The 19669-nt window shown below is 45.8% G+C and overlaps 1 protein-coding gene across 1 annotated transcript; it reads right to left on the bottom strand.

The window, feature by feature from the left end:
* Window positions 1-2508: 2508 nt before the first annotated feature.
* LOC112227616 (polypyrimidine tract-binding protein 2) lies at window positions 2509-19203 on the bottom strand. Its single transcript, XM_042308462.1, has 13 exons — window positions 19078-19203; window positions 18279-18306; window positions 16571-16637; window positions 15234-15436; window positions 12694-12990; window positions 11363-11473; window positions 11006-11207; window positions 10389-10504; window positions 5769-5802; window positions 5152-5244; window positions 4546-4762; window positions 3593-3670; window positions 2509-2962 (listed from the first exon to the last, which is right to left on the bottom strand). Exons 1-13 carry the CDS (start codon window positions 19146-19148, stop codon window positions 2833-2835), a joined length of 1647 nt encoding a protein of 548 aa, XP_042164396.1. The 5' UTR covers window positions 19149-19203; the 3' UTR covers window positions 2509-2832.
* Window positions 19204-19669: the final 466 nt, after the last annotated feature.

Raw genomic sequence — 19669 nt, 5'->3', positions numbered from 1 at the left:
CCTAAAATGTTGATCAACTATTAGGCTATTTCTTCACATTATGAACGCAGCGATGCGCACACGGCAGAAGGCTATATATGCGCGAATGTTCCAAAATGCCATCAATTAGTGGGAAAATATTGTTTCCAAGTGACCACAAACGCGATTATTATAAAATGTGTTTTTATGGTGAAAATGATCTTCCCCAAACTTGAAACTCACGTGCCGCCTGTGTGTGCCAGTTAGGCTCTACTCCAGTTGTAAAGCAAATGAATGTGCTTAATTTTAAGAAGTTACTCGGCCACTTTAGTTGATACAAACAAACCTTATCTAAACATACATATACCGGTCTCAGAACAGGGCCATGGGAAAAGTAATTCCACGCACTTAAATAGCGAATAGGGAGGACGCTTTTCCCGTGGTTCATTTTCATGCCAGCCAAGTAAGGCTATACTCCTGTTGTAAAGATAAGCAATGTGCTTATCTTGTCTATTACCGTTCTGTATTAATGTCATGTTCTATGTGGACCCCGGGAAGAGTAGATGCTCTTTAGTAACAGCTCATGGGGATCTGAATAAAATACAATCAAAATAATAAGCGCGAGTGGAGAGAAAAGATGAGCAGGTCGCAGAGAGACAGAAGTGAATAGAACTACAGAAGTTTATTGAACATGCTACAGAGGAAAAGCAGAACACACACACACACACACACACACGATAGAAGAGAAACATCTAAAACACGTCCGACCAAATCTCCCGACTTTTTGTTAGAAAATTATTTTAATTGTGCCGCTTCCAAACTATATCTGAATCTTAACATTTCCAGAGATGTAAAAAATGTAACCAATATAGAAAATCCGCGACTTTTTCTCTCTTGAAAACACTTTTATCCAGCAAATTGAGGTTGTGGGATTCTTAAAACCATAATGGGTATTATGTGTAGTAGGTCTGCTTAAAATAACGGTATAAGGAATTAATGTCGTTGATAATGAATCGTGTCCTGTACCTTACCTTTTTTTTTTCTCTCCTCCCAGATATACAAAATATATCAGAGGGGGTTCATTAAAATGTTGATTATTTTTCCTTTGTGATACAACTGTAAATTAAAGACTAAAAAAGGCACAGGCTTTGGTCCCAACCAGGGGTTGTCCCTCTAAACAGCACGTTGACTTCACAAAAGGTTCTACTTCGCTAACCTCTTCCAACACATGCAAAAGCAGATTTTTTTTTTTTGGTAACACTTCGCTTGAACTGTATGTCTCAAAAACAGTCATAACATTTGCTTCGTCATGTGTATGACAACATCGTGACCGTTAAAAGTGCAGTTCAAATTAGTAAAAGTATTACGTAATGTTTTATTCCAAGAACTAGAGAGAACAGGCAGTAGAAGCATAGAAAACCTCTCACCTCCTACCCATGTACATGAATGTGATGAAAAACAAGGGAAGTAAAAACCTATAAAGCACAGAAACATTAAGACTATTTTAGTAAATGTGTAAACTAAAAAAAAAGGGTTAATAATCGGTATTGTTGGTTGTTCCTCTACAAGAAACCTTCAAGCAACATGGTCTAAATGAGCTAAAATTAAAGACTGATTCAACTTCAATCTCATATTGTTCCCCACTCCACAACAACCACAGTGAATTTAACGGGAAAAAAAGGGGGGACTCCACAAATTGAACAGCAACTGAAAAAGGCAAATCTTGGATGGCAGAAACGTACAAACTACAACAGTGACACGGGAGAAGAGACAAATCATGTTAAATTTCACATCAAAATTAAATGTGCCTCAAAATCAGACAGGGATTCATGTCAATATTTGGGATGTAAAAAGAGTTTATAGTCTGGTAAGGCACATAACTTGTAGAACTAAATCATCATAGTCAAAAAAGAGGCGCCCATGTCCAATCATCCACCCTTCATAATGAGAAGGTAGAAAAGGCAAATAGTTTGCTGATCATACAAATGGGTTATAGGATTAACACAGGGGTCAAGACATGGGATTAACACAGAGGTCGGGGGGGGTATGGGATTAACACAGGGGTCGGGATCAGAGGGTATGGGATTAACACAGGGGTCGGGATCAGAGGCTATGGGACTAACACAGGGGTCAGGATCAGAGGGTATGGGACTAACACAGGGGTCAGGATCAGAGGGTATGGGACTAACACAGGGGTCAGGATCAGAGGCTATGGGACTAACACAGGGGTCAGGATCAGAGGGTATGGGACTAACACAGGGTCAGGATCAGGGGTATGGGACTAACAGGGGTCAGGCTCAGGGGGTATGGGACTAACACAGGGGTCAGGATGAGGGGGTATGGGACTAACAGGGGTCAGGGGGGTATGGGGCTCAGGGGTAATGGGACTAACACAGGGGTCGGGATCAGGGGTATGGACTAACACAGGGGTCGGGATCAGGGGGTATGGGACTAACACAGGGGTCAGGGATCAGGGGGTATGGGACTAACACAGGGGTCAGGATCAGGGGGTATGGGACTAACACAGGGGTCAGGATCAGGGGGTATGGGACTAACACAGGGGTCAGAATCAGGGGGTATGGGACTAACACAGGGGTCAGAATCAGGGGGTATGGGACTAACACAGGGGTCAGAATCAGGTGAAGGGGTTAAAATGTCCTCAAAACATAGAAGTACAACAATTTCTCCCCCCGGTTTGGGTTTCTGGTTCTCTGAAGGAATGACTGATAACACTTAGAAAGAAACAATAAGGTCCAAACGTGGTCCCCAGAGTCTGGAACGAGTCAACAGGGTTTAACAAATGGCCAGCCAAAAATCTGCTAGGGAAAACAGAAAGCGATGGATGTTGTGGAGGATCGATCATTATGCATAAGTTTAGATGGTGGATTTGGAGAAGGAGACTCTCAGGTGATGGTTGTCACCCATGTTGTAGTTGTGGAGGTCGATCAGACCCTGGATGGCCTCCTCCACCGTTGACATCTGGAGCAGCGCCATTTTGTGATCCCTGGGAACAGAAGAACACATTGAAATACATCTTGTTTAGATACTCATCTCATATGTATATACTGTACTCTATATCATCTACTGCATCTTTATGTAATACATGTATCACTAGCCACTTTAACTATGCCACTTTGTTTACATACTCATCTCATATGTATATACTGCACTCAATACCATCTACTGTATCTTGCCTATGCCGCTCTGTACTCACTTATAGCTTTATGGACATATTCTTTATCCCCTTACACTCGTGTCTATAAGGTAGTAGTTTTGGAATTGTTAGCTAGATTACTTGTTGGTTATTACTGCATTGTCGGAACTAGAAGCACAAGCATTTCGCTACACTCGCATTAACATCTGCTAACCATGTGTATGTGACAAATAAAACTTGATTTGGATCTGTCCAAACTGTTCCATCAGAATGTGGTGTGTATGTTCTGCTCTGCTCTCAACCACACCCCACAGAATGGACAGGAACACAACCTCACAGCAAGTCTCACATACTCCCTGGAGCTAGCCACAGAGCTTAAGGAGTGTTCGGAAAAAATCAATGCTCAAGTTCATTCACAACCAATTGAAGAACAACTGTAGCTCAATTCTGTTTTTATAAAAGCGGCGAAGAGAGACCTACTGAAAGAACTTGAATGCGTTTACGGTCCCCCCGGCGTTGGAGAACAGCAGTCGGAGGTCTTCCTCGGAAACGTCCGTTCTGTGGAAACACGTGAACTTAGCATTCTAGCTACAACCCAGGCACAGACCACAACCCAGGCACAGACCACAACCCAGACACAGACCACAACCCAGGCACAGACCACAACCCAGGCACAGACCACAACCCAGGCACAGACCACAACCCAGGCACAGACCACAACCCAGGCACAGACCACAACCCAGGCACAGACCACAACCCAGGCACAGACCACAACCCAGGCACAGACCACAACCCAGGCACAGACCACAACCCAGGCACAGACCACAACCCAGGCACAGACCACAACCCAGGCACAGACCACAGCTTTTTCTTCAAGTCAGTAAAGAACAAATTATTTTACAATGACGGCCTAAACCCCAGGGCCAAACCCGGACGACGCTGGGGCCAATTGTGCACCGCCCTATGGGACTCCCAGTCACGACCGGTTGTGCTACAGCCTGGAATCAAACCAGGGTCTGTAGTGACGCCTCTAGCACCGAGATGCAGCGCCTTACAGACCGCTGCGCCACTCGGGAAGCCCTAAGACTTCACTGATCTAAGAACAGTTTTGTATTAACTCATAATGGTTATTGTTAGGATTTGAACATGGTAAGCAGATCCTCTGTCTGTTGGTGTATTCCCCTAGACATAAAGCTCCCTTAACTTTTCTTCCAGGTATAGATGTTGCCTCAGATTACCTTCCCCGGGGTCAGATTACTCTCCCCAAATCCTAGTGAGAAAGAACAAAACTGTCCTTTCCTTGTCTAGGGGAATGCGCCAAAACAGATACAGAATCTGCTTACCATGTCCAAATCCTAACAATCACCATTATGAGCTAATACAAAACTGTTCTTAGATCAGGGTGTAGTGTAGAGGCCAGGTGGTAGACTTACGGGATGTTGGAGAGGTGAAGAGTAGTGGTGGGAGGGAAAATATTCTGGAAGTTCTTGGAGCCAGGCTTCTTGAAGCGGTGCAGGGGTGAGTTAGTGAAGTCTTTGGTGAGGCCCTGGTCATCCAGTCCATCCCTGGGCAGCTGCACCGAGGTGTGCTTAGACAGAGCCACCCTGATTGGTTTCCCATGCATCTTCTGCCCATTCAGGTGACTCATAGCTGGAAGCATTTCATTTGTACCGAGTGAGTTTTTATACAGCAGTACTGTGTCCCAAGACAACCACCCCCACCCCCCCACATACACACACATTTAGGAGAGAATCTACTTCAAAAAGACTGGAACAATCAATCAACTAGAAACTAAATAAATCTGGGGAGATGTCCTTTTTATCAGTCAATAAACATGAGACAATAGAGGAGGATCATGTTACCTTACCTAGCCGGGGCCATACCTAGCCGGGGCCATACCTAGCCGGGGCCATACCTAGCCGGGGGGGGCCATACCTAGGGGGGCCATCATACCTAGCCGGGGCCATACCTAGCCGGGGCCATACCTAGCCGGGGCCATACCTAGCCGGGGCCTTACCTAGCCGGGGCCGGGGTCTTACCTAGCTGGGCTTGGTTGGCATCAGCCATCTGTATCAGAGCACTGTCTTTCTTATTGTAGAGGATCTTCACCCTCTGGGCATCACCATACACCCCTAGGTTAAAGTCATGAGCAGACGAGAGGAGGGCGAGGAAGAGGAGGAAGAGGAGACAGTGAGGAAAAACTTTAGCACTTGAGATAGAGGGAAAGTTTAGGCAAGGCAGAGACAGAGTAAGAGGCTAGAGAGAGAGTGAATGTAGGCTAGAGATCATTCATCAGAATTAACATTTGAAGAGAGTTGAGCAAGAGGTGTGTGTGTGTATTAAGGACCGATTGAGACACCCCATAAACAGATACGTTAATGACATGTTTGGCTAATTAAACTACTGTACAGGCTATGCCAAATCAATGTACCATGCATTTTAACAGAAATCTATGGATGGGATCAATTTCGATAGCCAAAGAGAGAGACAGAGAACCAAACCAAATGATAACCGAGGAGCAACTACAACAAAACTAAAAAGTCAAAAACAATTAATTCATTATGGAAATGAACAAAAATAAATAAAAAAGTGAATGTCTCTTTCGAACAGAAATAAGCAACAACAGAAGAGCAACAGAGAGCTAACAACAACATACCGAAGAGAGTAAACAGACTTTGGGGCGTAACCATCTTTAGAAGAGGAGAAGAGAGCAAGCAGCAGAAGACAGGAAGACAGGTAGAAGAGTCGGAGCGGAGGTAGAGAGAGCGGAGGTGGACAGATCATCCAGGAGGGTGGTTTCCCGTAGAATGGTGAAGGTGGTCATGGAGTATGGTTCAAGGCAGTTAAATTTGGGGATAAAGGTTGGTCCGAGGGAACAGGTTTTGTTCAAGCACCAAGCATGAGCATGGGGGGTGGGTGGGTGGAGGAGAGAGAGCGCGAGAGGGATGAAGGTTAGGTAGATGGGGAGGGAGGGAGTGAGGGATGAAGAGTCGGTAGTTGGGGAGGGAGAGAGAGGGATGAAGAGTCGGTAGGTAGGGGGAGAGAGGGAGGGAAGGTATATGGGGAAGGTAGGTGGAGAGAGAGAGGGAGAGAGAGAGTGGGGGGGAGATATGAAGGGTAATTAGGTGGGGAGGGAGAGAGGGAAGGAAAATGCAAATGTAAAAAAACAAAGTGAGGGAGGGAGACAAATTAAAATACAGGTCAGTACACAGGAAATGATGCAGGAGTTTGGTCAGACTGACTGGTTCATGTACTTTATCACAACTAAATAAGCAAATCAACTGGGCCAAATGTATATCATCCCCTTGACAAACACGGATAAGGTACAGTCAATGTCAAAATCATAAACATACGAGTTATAGCCTAGCAATGAACAAACAAAAAAAGGCATGCGATAGGCTAACGCATGAAGTCCAGGATCAATCGGTACATAGTAAAAAAGGGGGTGAAATGAAGATAACTAGTAGAAAGGGCATGCAGTCAAATCTCTGTTTAGTGTCATCGACATGCAAGAACAGACATTAAACCACCTGGAAGCACTATGGCAACCATAGATCATGTTTGACCCCCCACAGACATAGATGTCAACAGGGTGTGGGGCCCAAATAAAAATATAACTGCAAGTTTAAGTATCTGAAATACAGGGTCCTCTCCATAGAGACAGAGAGGTGAAGTCAGGATAGGAGAGAGTGCAGAGAGGAGAGAGACAGTTACGTTTCAGCTCAGTCAAGCAAAAGGAGAAAGAGAGAATATGAGAGTGTTAACCAGCTTCAGCTCAACATGGCAGAGAGAGAGCGTTAACCAGCTTCAGCTCAACATGGCAGAGAGAGAGCGTTAACCAGCTTCAGCTCAACATGACAGAGAGAGGAGTGTTAACCAGCCTCAACTCAACATGGCAGAGAGAGGAGAGTGTTAACCAGCTTCAGCTCAACTTGGCAGAGAGAGGAGAGTGTTAACATGGCAGACAAGAGGAGAGATTAGAGTGTTAACATGGCAGACAGGAAGAGAAAGAGAGACTCAGTCTGCACTGGCAGGCTTCGACATTTATATGGAGAGGAGAAAGAGAGAGATGGAGAGGAGAGAGGAAAAAGAGAGAGAGAGATGGAGAGGAGAGAGGAGAAAGAGAGAGATGGAGAGGAGAGAGGAGAAAGAGAGAGATGGAGAGGAGAAAGAGAAAGAGATGGAGAGGGAGAGGAGAAAGAGAAAGAGAGATGGAGAGGAGAGAGAGAGATGGAGAGGAGAGATGGAGAAAGAGAGAGAGATGGAGAGGAGAGAGGAGAAAGAGAGAGAGATGGAGAGGAGAGAGGAGAAAGAGAGAGAGATGGATGGAGAGGAGAGAGAGAGAGATGGAGAGAGAGAGAGAGATGATGGAGAGGAGAAAGAGAGAGAGAGATGGAGAGAGAGAGATGGAGAGGAGGAGAGGAGAGGAGAAAGAGAGAGAGATGGAGAGGAGAGAGGAGAAAGAGAGAGAGAGAGATGGAGAGGAGAGAGGAAAAAGAGAGAGAGAGAGATGGAGAGGAGAGAGGAGAAAGAGAGAGATGGAGAGGAGAGAGAGGAGAAAGAGAGAGAGAGAGATGGAGAGGAGAGAGGAGAAAGAGAGAGAGATGGAGAGGAGGAGAGGAGAAAGAGAGAGATGGAGAGGAGAGAGGAGAAAGAAAGAGAGAGAGATGGAGGCTTCGAGGAGAGGAGAAAGAGAGAGATGGAGAGGAGAGAGGAAAAAGAGAGAGAGAGATGGAGAGGAGAGAGAAAGAGATGGAGAGGAGAGAGGAGAAAGAGAGAGATGGAGAGGAGAAAGAGAGGAGATGAGAGGAGAGAGAGAGGAGAGGAGAGAGAGATGGAGAGAGAGAGATGGAGAGGAGAGAGGAGAAAGAGAGAGATGGAGAGGAGAGAGGAGAAAGAGAGAGAGAGATGGAGTGGAGAGAGAGATGGAGTGGAGAGAGGAGAGAGAGAGATGGAGAGGAGAAAGAGAGAGAGAGATGGAGAGAGAGAGATGGAGAGGAGAGAGAGAGAGAGAGAGAGAGATGGAGAGGAGAGAGGAGAAAGAGAGAGAGAGAGATGGAGAGGAGAGAGGAGAAAGAGAGAGAGAGAGAGGAGAGGAGGAGAAAGAGAGAGATGGAGAGGAGAGAGGAGAAAGAGAGAGAGAGATGGATGGAGAGAGGAGAAAGAGAGAGAGATGGAGAGGAGAGAGAGAAGAGATGGAGAGGAGAGAGGAGAAAGAGAAGAGAGAGAGAGGAGAGGAGAAAGAGAGAGAGAGAGATGGAGAGGAGAGAGGAGAAAGAGAGAGATGGAGAGGAGAGAGGAGAAAGAGAGAGATGGAGAGGAGAGAGGAGAAAGAGAGAGAGATGGAGAGGAGAGAGAGAGAGAGAGAGATGGAGAGGAGAGAGAGAGAGAGATGGAGATGGATGGAGAGAGAGATGGAGAGGAGAGATGAGAGAGGAGAGAGAGAGATGGAGAGGAGAGAGGAGAAAAGAGAGAGAGATGGAGAGGAGAGAGGAGAAAGAGAGAGAGATGGAGAGGAGAGAGGAGAAAGAGAGAGAGAGATGGAGAGGAGAGAGGAGAAAGAGAGAGAGAGATGGAGAGGAGAGAGGAGAAAGAGATGGAGAGGAGAGAGAAAGAGAGAGAGAGAGGAGAGAGAGAGAGAGGAGAGAGGAGAGAGAGAGGAGAGAAGAGAGAGATGGAGAGGAGAGAGGAGAAAGAGAGAGATGGAGAGGAGAGAGGAGAAAGAGAGAGATGGAGAGGAGAGAGGAGAAAGAGAGAGAGAGAGAGATGGAGAGGAGAGAGAGAGAGAGAGAGGAGAGAGAGATGGAGAGGAGAGAGAGATGGAGAGGAGAGAGAGATGGAGAGGAGAGAGAGATGGAGAGGAGAGAGGAGAAAGAGAGATGGAGAGGAGAAAGAGAGATGGAGAGGAGAGAGGAGAAAGAGAGAGAGATGGAGAGGAGAGAGGAGAAAGAGAGAGAGATGGAGAGGAGAGAGGAGAAAGAGAGATGGAGAGAGGAGAAAGAGAGATGGAGAGGAGAGAGGAGAAAGAGAGAGAGATGGAGAGGAGAGAGGAGAAAGAGAGATGGAGAGGGAGAGGAGAAAGAGAGAGGAGAGGAGAGAGGAGAAAGAGAGATGGAGAGGAGAGAGGAGAAAGAGAGATGGAGAGGAGAGAGGAGAAAGAGAGATGGAGAGGAGAAAGAGGATGAAAGAGAGATGGAGAGGAGAGAGGAGAAAGAGAGATGGAGAGGAGAGAGGAGAAAGAGAGATGGAGAGGAGAGAGGAGAGAAGAGAGAGAGGAGAGGAGAGAGATGAGAAAGAGAGATGGAGAGGAGAGAGGAGAAGAGGAGAGAGAGAGGAGAGGAGAGAGGAGAAAGAGAGATGGAGAGGAGAGGAGAGGAGAAAGATGAGATGGAGAGGAGAGAGGAGAAAGAGAGATGGAGAGGAGAGAGGAGAAAGAGAGATGGAGAGGAGAGAGGAGAAAGAAAGAGAGATGGAGAGGAGAGAGGAGAAAGAGAGATGGAGAGGAGAGAGGAGAAAAGAGATGGAGAGGAGGAGGAGAAAGAGAGATGGAGAGGAGAAGAAAGAGAGATGGAGAGGAGAGAGGAGAAAGAGAGATGGAGAGGAGAGAGGAGAAAGAGAGATGGAGAGGAGAGAGGAGAAAGAGAGATGGAGAGGAGAGAGGAGAAAGAGATGGAGAGGAGAGAGGAGAAAGAGATGGAGAGGAGAGAGGAGAAAGAGATGGAGAGGAGAGAGGAGAGAGAGAAAGAGAGATGGAGAGGAGAGAGGAGAAAGAGAGATGGAGAGGAGAGAGGAGAAAGAGAGATGGAGAGGAGAGAGGAGAAAGAGAGATGGAGAGGAGAGAGGAGAAAGAGATGGAGAGGAGAGAGGAGAAAGAGATGGAGAGGAGAGAGGAGAAAGAGATGGAGAGGAGAGAGGAGAAAGAGAGAGAGAGAGATGGAGAGGAGAGAGGAGAAAGAGAGAGAGAGATGGAGAGGAGAGAGGAGAAAGAGAGAGAGAGATGGAGAGGAGAGAGAGAGAAAGAGAGAGGAGAGATGGAGAGATGGAGAGAGGAGAAAGAGAGAGAGAGATGGAGAGGAGAGAGGAGAAAGAGAGAGAGAGATGGAGAGGAGAGGAGAAAGAGAGAGAGAGATGGAGAGGAGAGAGGAGAAAGAGAGATGGAGAGGAGAGAGGAGAAAGAGAGAGAGAGATGGAGAGGAGAGACGGAGAGAGAAAGTGGAAATAGTGTTGGTTTGTGATAAGAGTTACGTCTGGAGGGGGTAGAAATATCATTACTGACCTCTTCGTTGAGGTTGGAGGCCAGGAGCACGCCACTGGCGCCAGAGTGACCGGACAGAGCTACCCTCCCTGCAGCAGCAGCCGCCGCCGCGGCAGCATTCAGCGGGCTCAGGCCACCTGGAGAGGTCAGAGGGGTCAGGGTTTAGACCCAACCGGATGAATTTCAGCTCACCCTGGGCTAGTGAGGGCAGAGATTTCCCTTTAGGACCAACTGAATGGTGGAAAATAAGCAGTCCGCCCACCCAGAGCCCCGGGCGATGTGAAACGAATGTTTCCCCGGCAGTCAGGCGTCTACCTGGGATCTTACCGAGCAGGGGGGTCGTCTACCTAGGATCTTACCGAGCAGAGGGGGTCCTTACCAAGCAGGGGAGGGGGTCTACCTGGGAACTTACCGAGCAGAAGAGGGGGGTCGTCTACCTGAGATCTTACCAAGCAGAGGGGGTCCTTACCAAGCAGGGGACGGGGGGGTCTACCTGGGAACTTACCGAGCAGAGGGGGTCCTTACCAAGCAGGGGGGTCTACCTGGGAACTTACCGAGCAGAGGGGGTCCTTACCAAGCAGGGGGGTCTACCTGGGAACTTACTGAGCAGAGGGGGTTGGGTCTACCTGGGATCTTACCGAGCAGAGAGTTGGAGTCCTTGCCTTGGAAGGCAGCAGCCATGTTGGGGTCCATGGCAGGCTGTCCGTCCCCTGCAGGGAGCTCTGGCCGGGTGTAGTCGCGGCTCTTGTCGTTGTTGTACTTGACGTTCAGGTTGACCAGCTTGGAGTAGTCGATGCGGAGCGTACAGCACGAGTTGTAGATGTTCTGACCATCCAGGGCCTGAGGAACAATGGAACCATTCCAGGTGGGGTTATTTGATAAGTGTACCGGAAATACCGGAAATCAAAACAGCAACTATACAAATTTACATGTAATGAAATTATAAAATTCAGTACATGACAAATTGATAATGAACAATGAAATGTCCCACTCACTATTTTGGCTTGCTGGGCAGTGGGTGGGTCATTGAACTGCAGCAGAGCCTGGAACTGGTTGTTCTTGGTGAATGTGATGATCTTCATGACTGTTCCAAACTTTGAGAAGATCTGAACCCCCCCCACCAAAAAAACAGCAGCAATACAAAAATATTGAGAAGACAACCTCTACGAAATAGCTGATGTATAACTATCAGATGTAATATGAAACTACTGTGATGAGATAAAAGGGCAGAAGAGATAGTCAAGTTGTCATGTCACAAGTACAGTGAAATGCCTTTCATGCAAACTCACAATCCAACCGTGCAATAATCAATAACAATGTGAATTGGCAAGGCACTGTCTCTGCCTGGCCGGTTCCCCCTCGCTCTCCACTGGGATTCTCTGCCTCTAACCCTATTACAGGGGCTGAGTCACTGGCGCTCTTCCATGCCGTCCCTATGAGGGGTGTGTCACTTGAGTGGGTTGAGTCTTCCTGTCCCCCCCCCCAGTACCCTCGTGTTTGGAGTCTAATGATTTTCCAGGTCTTCCTACCACACCTCCTGATATAGATGTCCTGGATGGCAGGGAGCTGGGCTGTCCACACCACCCTCTGTGGAACCATGCGATGGAGGGCGGTGCCATTGCCATAGCAGGAAGTGATACAGCCAATCAAAATGCTCTCAACGGCTCCGAGGAATTTGAGGGGCCCGTTTCATCTGTCTCAATGCCGCTGCGTCTTCTTTGGGCCATGTTTAAGTCTTTAGTGATTTGGACACCGAGGACCACGAAGCTCTCGACCTGCTCCACTGCAGGCCTGTCGATGTGTATGGGGGGGCGTTTCGAGTCTTGTTGGTAGCAAATCTGCGACCGGAGGTCATCCATCTTATTGTCGAGTGACTATGTTGGCCAGCGGGGTGGAGGGGGGGCAGAGGTGGCCGGTTTTTACCTTTGCCTAATCTCACCAGGATCCTCCACCCCTTTCGCCTCTGAAGCCGGCGTTTCCGCTTGGGTAGCCCGAAAATTGGGTCGGAATTACAGAGAGAGCTCAGGGAAGATGAGTAGAAGTTGAAGACTGAATTGGAGGAAGTAACTGCTGGTCTGATGTTCAAAAGTTATTGTCGGTTGTAAGAATTAATAGTGAATGAAAATAAAGCAAAAAGAGAACAACAAAAAAATCAAATAGCAACGTTTGGTCAGAGCAAAACGGCTGCCATCTAGTACAGCGCCATAGATTCGGATCACGTCTGTACAAAATGGAGGATAAAAAAAATATTGTATATTACATTGATAAATCTGCCCTCTGTCAAACCTATGAGAAAAACTAAGAATACATAGTGAATGTAGATTACCTGCTGCAGCACATCCAGAGTGACTGGGTAGAACATGTTATCAATGATTATTCTGAGCACAGGGCTGGACGCAGCGGTTAGATCTACAATGGAGCCAGACGCAGGAGTACCTCCTCCTTGGACCGCTGACACCGCCTGCAGGACCGCCTGGGCCCGCTGGTTTCCACTATCTGTTTTGAGTTCTTTGTGGTTGGAATACTGAATGAATACGGGGACGTTCCGAACATGCGGTGTCACAGTAGAGTAGTAGTTGATCATGGTTATCGCTGCTTCCTCTGTGCCCAGCTCCAAGAAAGCCTGAAGACCGATAAGATAGGAACAGCATTAAGACTTCTGTTAGGCAAAATACCCAACGGCATCCTGGGAAGTCTTATGATACGGTTCAATGAAACTGTACCGTGTCTGTATCCAAAGTTCAAACATTTTCCCCTGGTGGCACCAGCCCACCATTTGGTCACACCCCTCAACAAAAACACTGTATATTTTTTTACAATATTTTACTCCCAATATTTTTTTATTTTTTGTAAATGTTCAATAAAATGAATTTGCCTACATCTTTATGTGCACCAACATCATATTCTAATTTATTTTAGAGATAATTCTCCACCTGAATAACTAAAACACATTAGCTAGATGGCTAACTGTAAATATAATACCCACTGCTAGTAGGCCAGGTATTAAGCTAACAATTTTGTTCATGTCTGAAAGAACTTTGCCGTTGTCGTCTACCACTCAATGAAGGCCTATGAAAATTGCAAAGACCAAATGCGCAGTTAGCTCGCTTTGTATCTCAAAGTCATATCATATATCTTGGTTGTAAGATAGTTGCTATTGAGCGGGGGGGGGTACGCTTTTCTTTTTCCGAGAGCACCCCCCCCCGGGAAATAAGAGTGGTTCGCGCGACTGCGTCAGTAGGAAACAGGTACCGGGGGGGCAGGTAGACACTCATCACAGGAATTATGTGGATAATGTACTTTACGGTTTGACCAAAACATGGTTTTAACCTCCTAAAAGTTTGTTTTACTTGCTAAACCCAAGTCAAAGGGCCGCAAAATGTGATTAAAATGATAGCAGTCATGGAACTCTGGTGTCATAAAATACTTTATAGACAGGGAGTGGGACATAAACGAAGAAAACATAGCGATTAATACAACAAAATTGTAAACACGACATTCATGTCAGACAAACAAACACAGCCAATTTTTTTTTTGTCCTTGTGACAAGGAATACCAATGGATTAAAACACAGGCAATTATGACTCAGGTAAGAGGTCAAAACAAGAAAGGAGGAAAGGCCAACCGACCACAGCCTACTCTTGAAAGAGACATTCAATCTTTAGCAAGCCCCTGACAGAGAACACCTGACAGAGATCTAAATTGGCCGCTGTATTATTCTGGGCCAAAGATCGTCTATTAAATTGACAGGACAGTCGACTGACCGACCGCTCTAACAATGGAAAAAGATGTCCTCAAAGATGGAAGGCAGGCGAGATCAGGTGGGACCCTTCTAGCCAATGAGAGGGCAGAAACGCATGTGAACTACAGGCCATAGTATCTTTGTTACTGTGTCATATTAGTGTCCGTGACAGCTGGGGCAGCGCCATTGAGGCCATCTCCTCTTTCAAGCAGGGGTTGGAACCGGTTCAAGGAAGAGAACAGAAAAATAAATTTGTCAAGGAACAGAATCAGAACCAGGAACGAAAGTGATCTACACTGTTACGGAACAGAACCTTTATTTTAAAAGCATGGGAACCAGTTAATAACAACATAGTGCCTATGCAAAGCCCTTACTCTGTCACTCAGATACATGTTCCAGCGTCTGCCTGCCAATTGAAAATCTTTGCCAGTGTAGGCTACCTGCCCCTCTGAAACATATGCTACTGTAGCCTACTGACATTACTCGATTCAGAAATTAGGGAGAGATTTTTTATTAGAGAAGACATGAGCGGCACATTAGACACCCTGGTTCAAATTCAGGCTGTATCACAACTGGCCATGATCAGGTGTCCTATAGGGCGGCGCACAATTGGTCCAGCGTCGTCCGGGTTTGGCCGTCATTGTAAATAAGAATTTGTTCTTAACCGACTTGCCTAGTTAAATAAAGGTAACATTTAAATTGGATTTATTAACTGAAAAAATATGTTTTTTATTTTAATTCTGGTGCCACTCTGCATACAAACTTGTTAGTCCAACGTTAACTTTCAGAAGTTAAGACATAAGTATAACTGTGTGGACCTAACACATAACAAGATGCCCAGCGTTTCAAGCCAAGCCTCCTCCTCCTCCTCAACCCTCCCTCCCTCGCAAAATGCCACCTGTCCACTTATATCAGTGCATTTGTAACAACCTAACCATTACGTAACTTCTATTAGATCGAGTAGCACTCACGTAGCAAATTAGCAATTACATTTTTTATTAACCCATTCAACACTCATTAACGTACATACATAAATTCTTTACATTGTGGGCTTATTTTTCGTATAGATTTTGGGCAGAGTAAAACATGGCTGATCGCCTGTTCCTCCATCTGGGCACACTCACCTGGTTTTTCCCCTTAAGCGTCAGGATATTTGTGACCTTCCCGAAAGGTAACCCCAGGGCAATGACCTCCGATTCTGAAGTTTCATTGGGCAGTTTTCTGATGTGCAGCACACGAGAGGGAGGGGCCTCCATCCGGTCTTCCACTCTCAGCTTTTTACTGTCGCTCCCATTGGATTTACTGTCGCTCCCATTGGCTGTAACATCTAGATAGAAGACACAGCTTTTATTGTCCCAATCCTGCTCTGCTCTAAAGCCACCCCCCAGAAAGCACAAAACACCCACTTACTTGAGAGGAGCACGGAATGAACACCACGAGACTGAGACAGGGCATGTACTCTACAAGGTGTCAAAAGCGTTTTACAGAGATGCTGGCCCATGTTGATCTAAATGCTTCCCACAGTTTTGTCAACCTGGCTGAATGTCCTTTGGGTGGTAGACCATTCTTGATACACACTGGAAACAGCTGAGCATGAAAAATCCAGCAGCGTTGCAGTTCTTGACACACTCAAACCGGTGCACCTGGCACCTACCACCACACCCCGTTCAAAGGCACTTAAAATCCTTCGTCTTGCCCAGTCACCCTCTGAATGGCACACATACACAATTGTCTCAATCCTTAAAAATCCTTCTTTAACCCGCCTTGTCCTCTTCATATACACTGATTGAAGTGGATTTAACAAGTGACATCAATAAGAGATCATAGCTTACACCTGGATTCACCTGGTCAGTCTGTGTCATGGAAAGAGCAGGTGTCCTCAATGTTTTGATGAGGATTTCAAGTTCCATGAATACAGAAGCTTCCCAAGTCAACCCAGTCAACCCGTGTCAGGCTTCATTCTCTTCAGCCCCGGCGGCAGGTAGCTTAGTGGTTAGAGCGTTGGGCCAGTAACCGAAAGGTTGCTGGATCGAATCCCCGAGCTGACAAGGTAAATATCTGTCGTTCTGCCCCTGAACAAGGAAGTCAACCCACTGCTCCTCGGTAGTCCGTCATTGCAAATAAGAATGTGTTCTTAACTGACTTGCCCGGTAAAAATGTTGTTTTTGTAAAGTTAAAAAAATATATATCATACTATAGTTTCTCTAAGACATTACAGCCATGTTCCGAAGAGATATAGCCTATTGAAATGCACCACAACTCTATTTCAGTCACATGCTAGCGTGTTCCCACCTACACATACTGAAACACCCGCTGTGAGGAAGACATTGACCAATACAGCCGTTCTACTTCAAACATTCATTAATCCTTTGACTTATTTGAATGCCGTTGGAACACGGTCAAATTACTTATGCAAATATCCCTTCAGAGAGGGCTGGCAAAAAAAAAATCCAAAACTTACCACCGATACTGCTCATGTCAGATCCACTGTTGTAGACACTGGTTGACATCAGCTCATCTGATCCTCTCTGGAGAAAGAAAACAAAGAGAGAGGGAGAGAAAGAGAGGGGGAGAAAGAAATTGAGAGCAAGCAGAGCCCCTGAAAGACAACAACGAAATACAGATCTCTCTCTGGACAGGTAGAGAATACAGAGGGGGGGGGGAACACAAAACACCAGAAAGAGTTGCCTCATTTTCTTTTTTCTAGTGTCAGTCAGTCTAATCTCATGGAGTCTCAAGATGTCTGGCATGTCATTTCATCTGGGAAATCCCCAAAGGCTCTGAGCCGTCTGTCCGCTGGGCTGCAGTAAGCGCCTGTCCGCTGGGCTGCAGTAAGCGCCTGTCCGCTGGGCTGCAGTAAGCGCCTGTCCGCTGGGCTGCAGTAAGCGCCTGTCCGCTGGGCTGCAGTAAGCGCCTGTCCGCTGGGCTGCAGTAAGCGCCTGTCCGCTGGGCTGCAGTAAGCGCCTGTCTGCTGGGCTGCAGTAAGCGCCTGTCCGCTGGGCTGCAGTTGGTGGCTGACGTGTTCAGAGTTCCGCTAAAACTACGCTATGACAACTACGCTATGCCTGGAGCCATTAGAGACAGACCTGGGTCTTAAGCTTTTTTCTCTTTTTGTCTGAATATTTCTTCATCTCTAACAAAAATGTATAGACACAATAACTCTGTAGGACCAGAGTTCACAAATACATTTTAGTAAGTTGTCTAACTTAAAAACGCGACAACTAGGCCAAGGCTAATTCACACCAGGGCAGGGAATGTAACTGAAACAAATGCTTCTCAAAGCAAACTTTATTTTGTATGTGAAACATTGATGAAATAAACAGAGGCAAAGAGTATTTCCGTTAAGAGGAAGTCACCTTTGTTTGGCACCAGATGGAACAAGGGTTATTGGACATAAATCAAGTTGGAAGGGTACAGGATCACGAAGCATTTATAAGAGAACAAGTTTCTCCCTAAACAGATGCGACTTACGTTGTTCCTATTTAGTTACGGTTGTTCTAATATCACGAAAGCTAGAAATTAGGACCTTTTTTTTGTGGGCCCCGATACGACATACTCTCTCAACAGTAGTAAGTTACATTTAGGATTCTGTACTCATACCAGTAGGCCTATGCCCAGATCCTGACTTGAAAGCACAACTCTTTTTTTAAACAATTGTTGTCAATGGGAGAGAGGTAAATTTGAGTTGTGTGTCCGTGTTAGGTATCTGCCCATAAAGTACTCCAGGGGTTCAAAAAACTGCATGGAGGCAAAATTTGACCAGCGTGAGATACATTAGGATACATCAGATTAATTTAACAACTCAACTGGGTAAGAAAAAATGTCTTTGTATTGCCATAGCAATGAAAGGGAATTTCAAGATATGGTTTCCATTTATCTAACTAGCTAGAACCTTTGCCATAAATATATATATTTTTTACCTTTATTTAACTAGGCACGTTCTTATTTACATTGACAGTCTACCAGGGAACAGTGTGTAACAGTATAGCTTCCGTCCCTCTCCTCATCCCAACCTCGAACCAGGGACCCTGCCATTTCACATCGGGCACACCTGGTTCAGGGGCAGAACGACATATTTGTACCTTGTCCGCTCCGGGATTCGAGCCAGCAACCTTTCGGTCTAACCACTAGGCTACTTGCCATAGAGAGGGCATTGGGCTGAAGCTTACCTTCACACCAACTGCAACATCTCCCATACTGAAAAAGAGAGGGAACAGAATGATTAGCTACCTCGTTAAGCCAAATCTTCCCACAATTATAGCAGCATGCTGCTTTACTCATCTGGAGTTCAACTAGCTAGTAGCGAAGGAAGTTAGCTAGCAGGCTAACGTTAGTGCCGTGGATACACGCAAAACAAAGAAAACCACCAATGACAAACGTTTCTCTCTTTCTCTCCTAGTTACAACATAGCTAGTCACCTACACACGTTGACTACCTATAAAATGGGTAACCTGTATGGCAATGCACGTTAGCCAGTGATTTTGTAGTTTAATGGTGTTGATAGTTTTTTTTGAGTGGATAGCGTACGCTAGCTACATTTCCGATCAACAAAGGATAAAATGAATGATCACCGGACAAGTGACGACACACCCTGTCATGCTCGAATGGTCCTCATCTCTTAAGACTAGCCAGAGCTAGCCGCTTGAGCTAGCTAGTTAACTAACGTTAGCTGAACGTGATTGCCCAGTCAATTTATTAGCTAGTTTATTAACAGTTACATAAACAAAATATAATTTTAGTTCTCTAACTAAAGCTAACTAGCCATCGTCGTCTGGCAGTTCACATGTCCATCCAGGAGTTAGCTAGCGTTAGCTAGCCAAGCTAACGTAACGTTAGCTAGCTACCTTTAGCTTAAATACATAAAAACCAAGCTAGGGTGAGGTAAGCAAGCTACTCGAATTGAAACAACAAAATCTTGCCGAAGATGATTAATCGTTCATGAAAAACACATAGATGGCCAATACATACCCGTCCATTGCTAGAATATCGTTATAAACGACAACAGTTTTTTTTTTGTACTTCTCTTGCCAACAGCACATACAACAAAATGGAGGGACTTGAGAGCTTGGCGGAAAAAGTCGAACCCGGCGGAAATAGTCGAACCCGGCGGAAATAGTCGAACAAAAAAACGTGTTTCGCTTTACACGCAGCAGCATATATTTTTCTCTGTAAAACCAATTTTAACATTTTAAGACACAATGGTACGCTATTTTGTATTTCATAGAGGCATTAAAATTGATGCATTGTCATTAATTAGTCTACATCATTTGCTGTGAACATTGAGTTGTTGGGTTTTATTTTTTAGGCTGTAGGTCTGTTTGTTTATCCTTTTAATGTGACTAGGTTGTGCTACTTGTGCCTATATCAAACACGGGCTTGGCTATATTACACACATACACTGAACACAAATATAAGCCCAACATGTAAAGTGTTGGTTTCTCTCACATGTTGTGCATACATTTTACATCCCTGTTTGTGAGCATTTCTCTTTTGCCAAGATAATCCATCCACCTGACAGGTGTGGCATATCAAGAAGCTGATTAAACTGCGTGATCATTAC

This window comes from Oncorhynchus tshawytscha, linkage group LG29, assembly GCF_018296145.1.
Source record: "Oncorhynchus tshawytscha isolate Ot180627B linkage group LG29, Otsh_v2.0, whole genome shotgun sequence".
Classification (NCBI taxonomy): Eukaryota; Metazoa; Chordata; class Actinopteri; order Salmoniformes; family Salmonidae; genus Oncorhynchus; species Oncorhynchus tshawytscha.
The sequence above is the reverse complement of the archived record's forward strand: the minus strand, read 5'-3'. Positions and strand labels throughout refer to the sequence as shown.

What these genes read in the sequence shown, in the direction of transcription:
- LOC112227616 (XM_042308462.1), bottom strand. Translation starts at nt 19,148, where the DNA reads ATGTGCTGTTGGCAAGAGAAGTACAAAAAAAAAACTGTTGTCGTTTAT. An exon ending in TGACATGAGCAGTATCGGTG is followed by an intron (nt 15,437 to 16,570) that starts GTAAGTTTTGGA and finishes TCTTCTATCTAG; the next exon opens with ATGTTACAGCCAATGGGAGC. An exon ending in GGACTCCAACTCTCTGCTCG is followed by an intron (nt 10,505 to 11,005) that starts GTAAGATCCCAG and finishes TGACCTCTCCAG; the next exon opens with GTGGCCTGAGCCCGCTGAAT.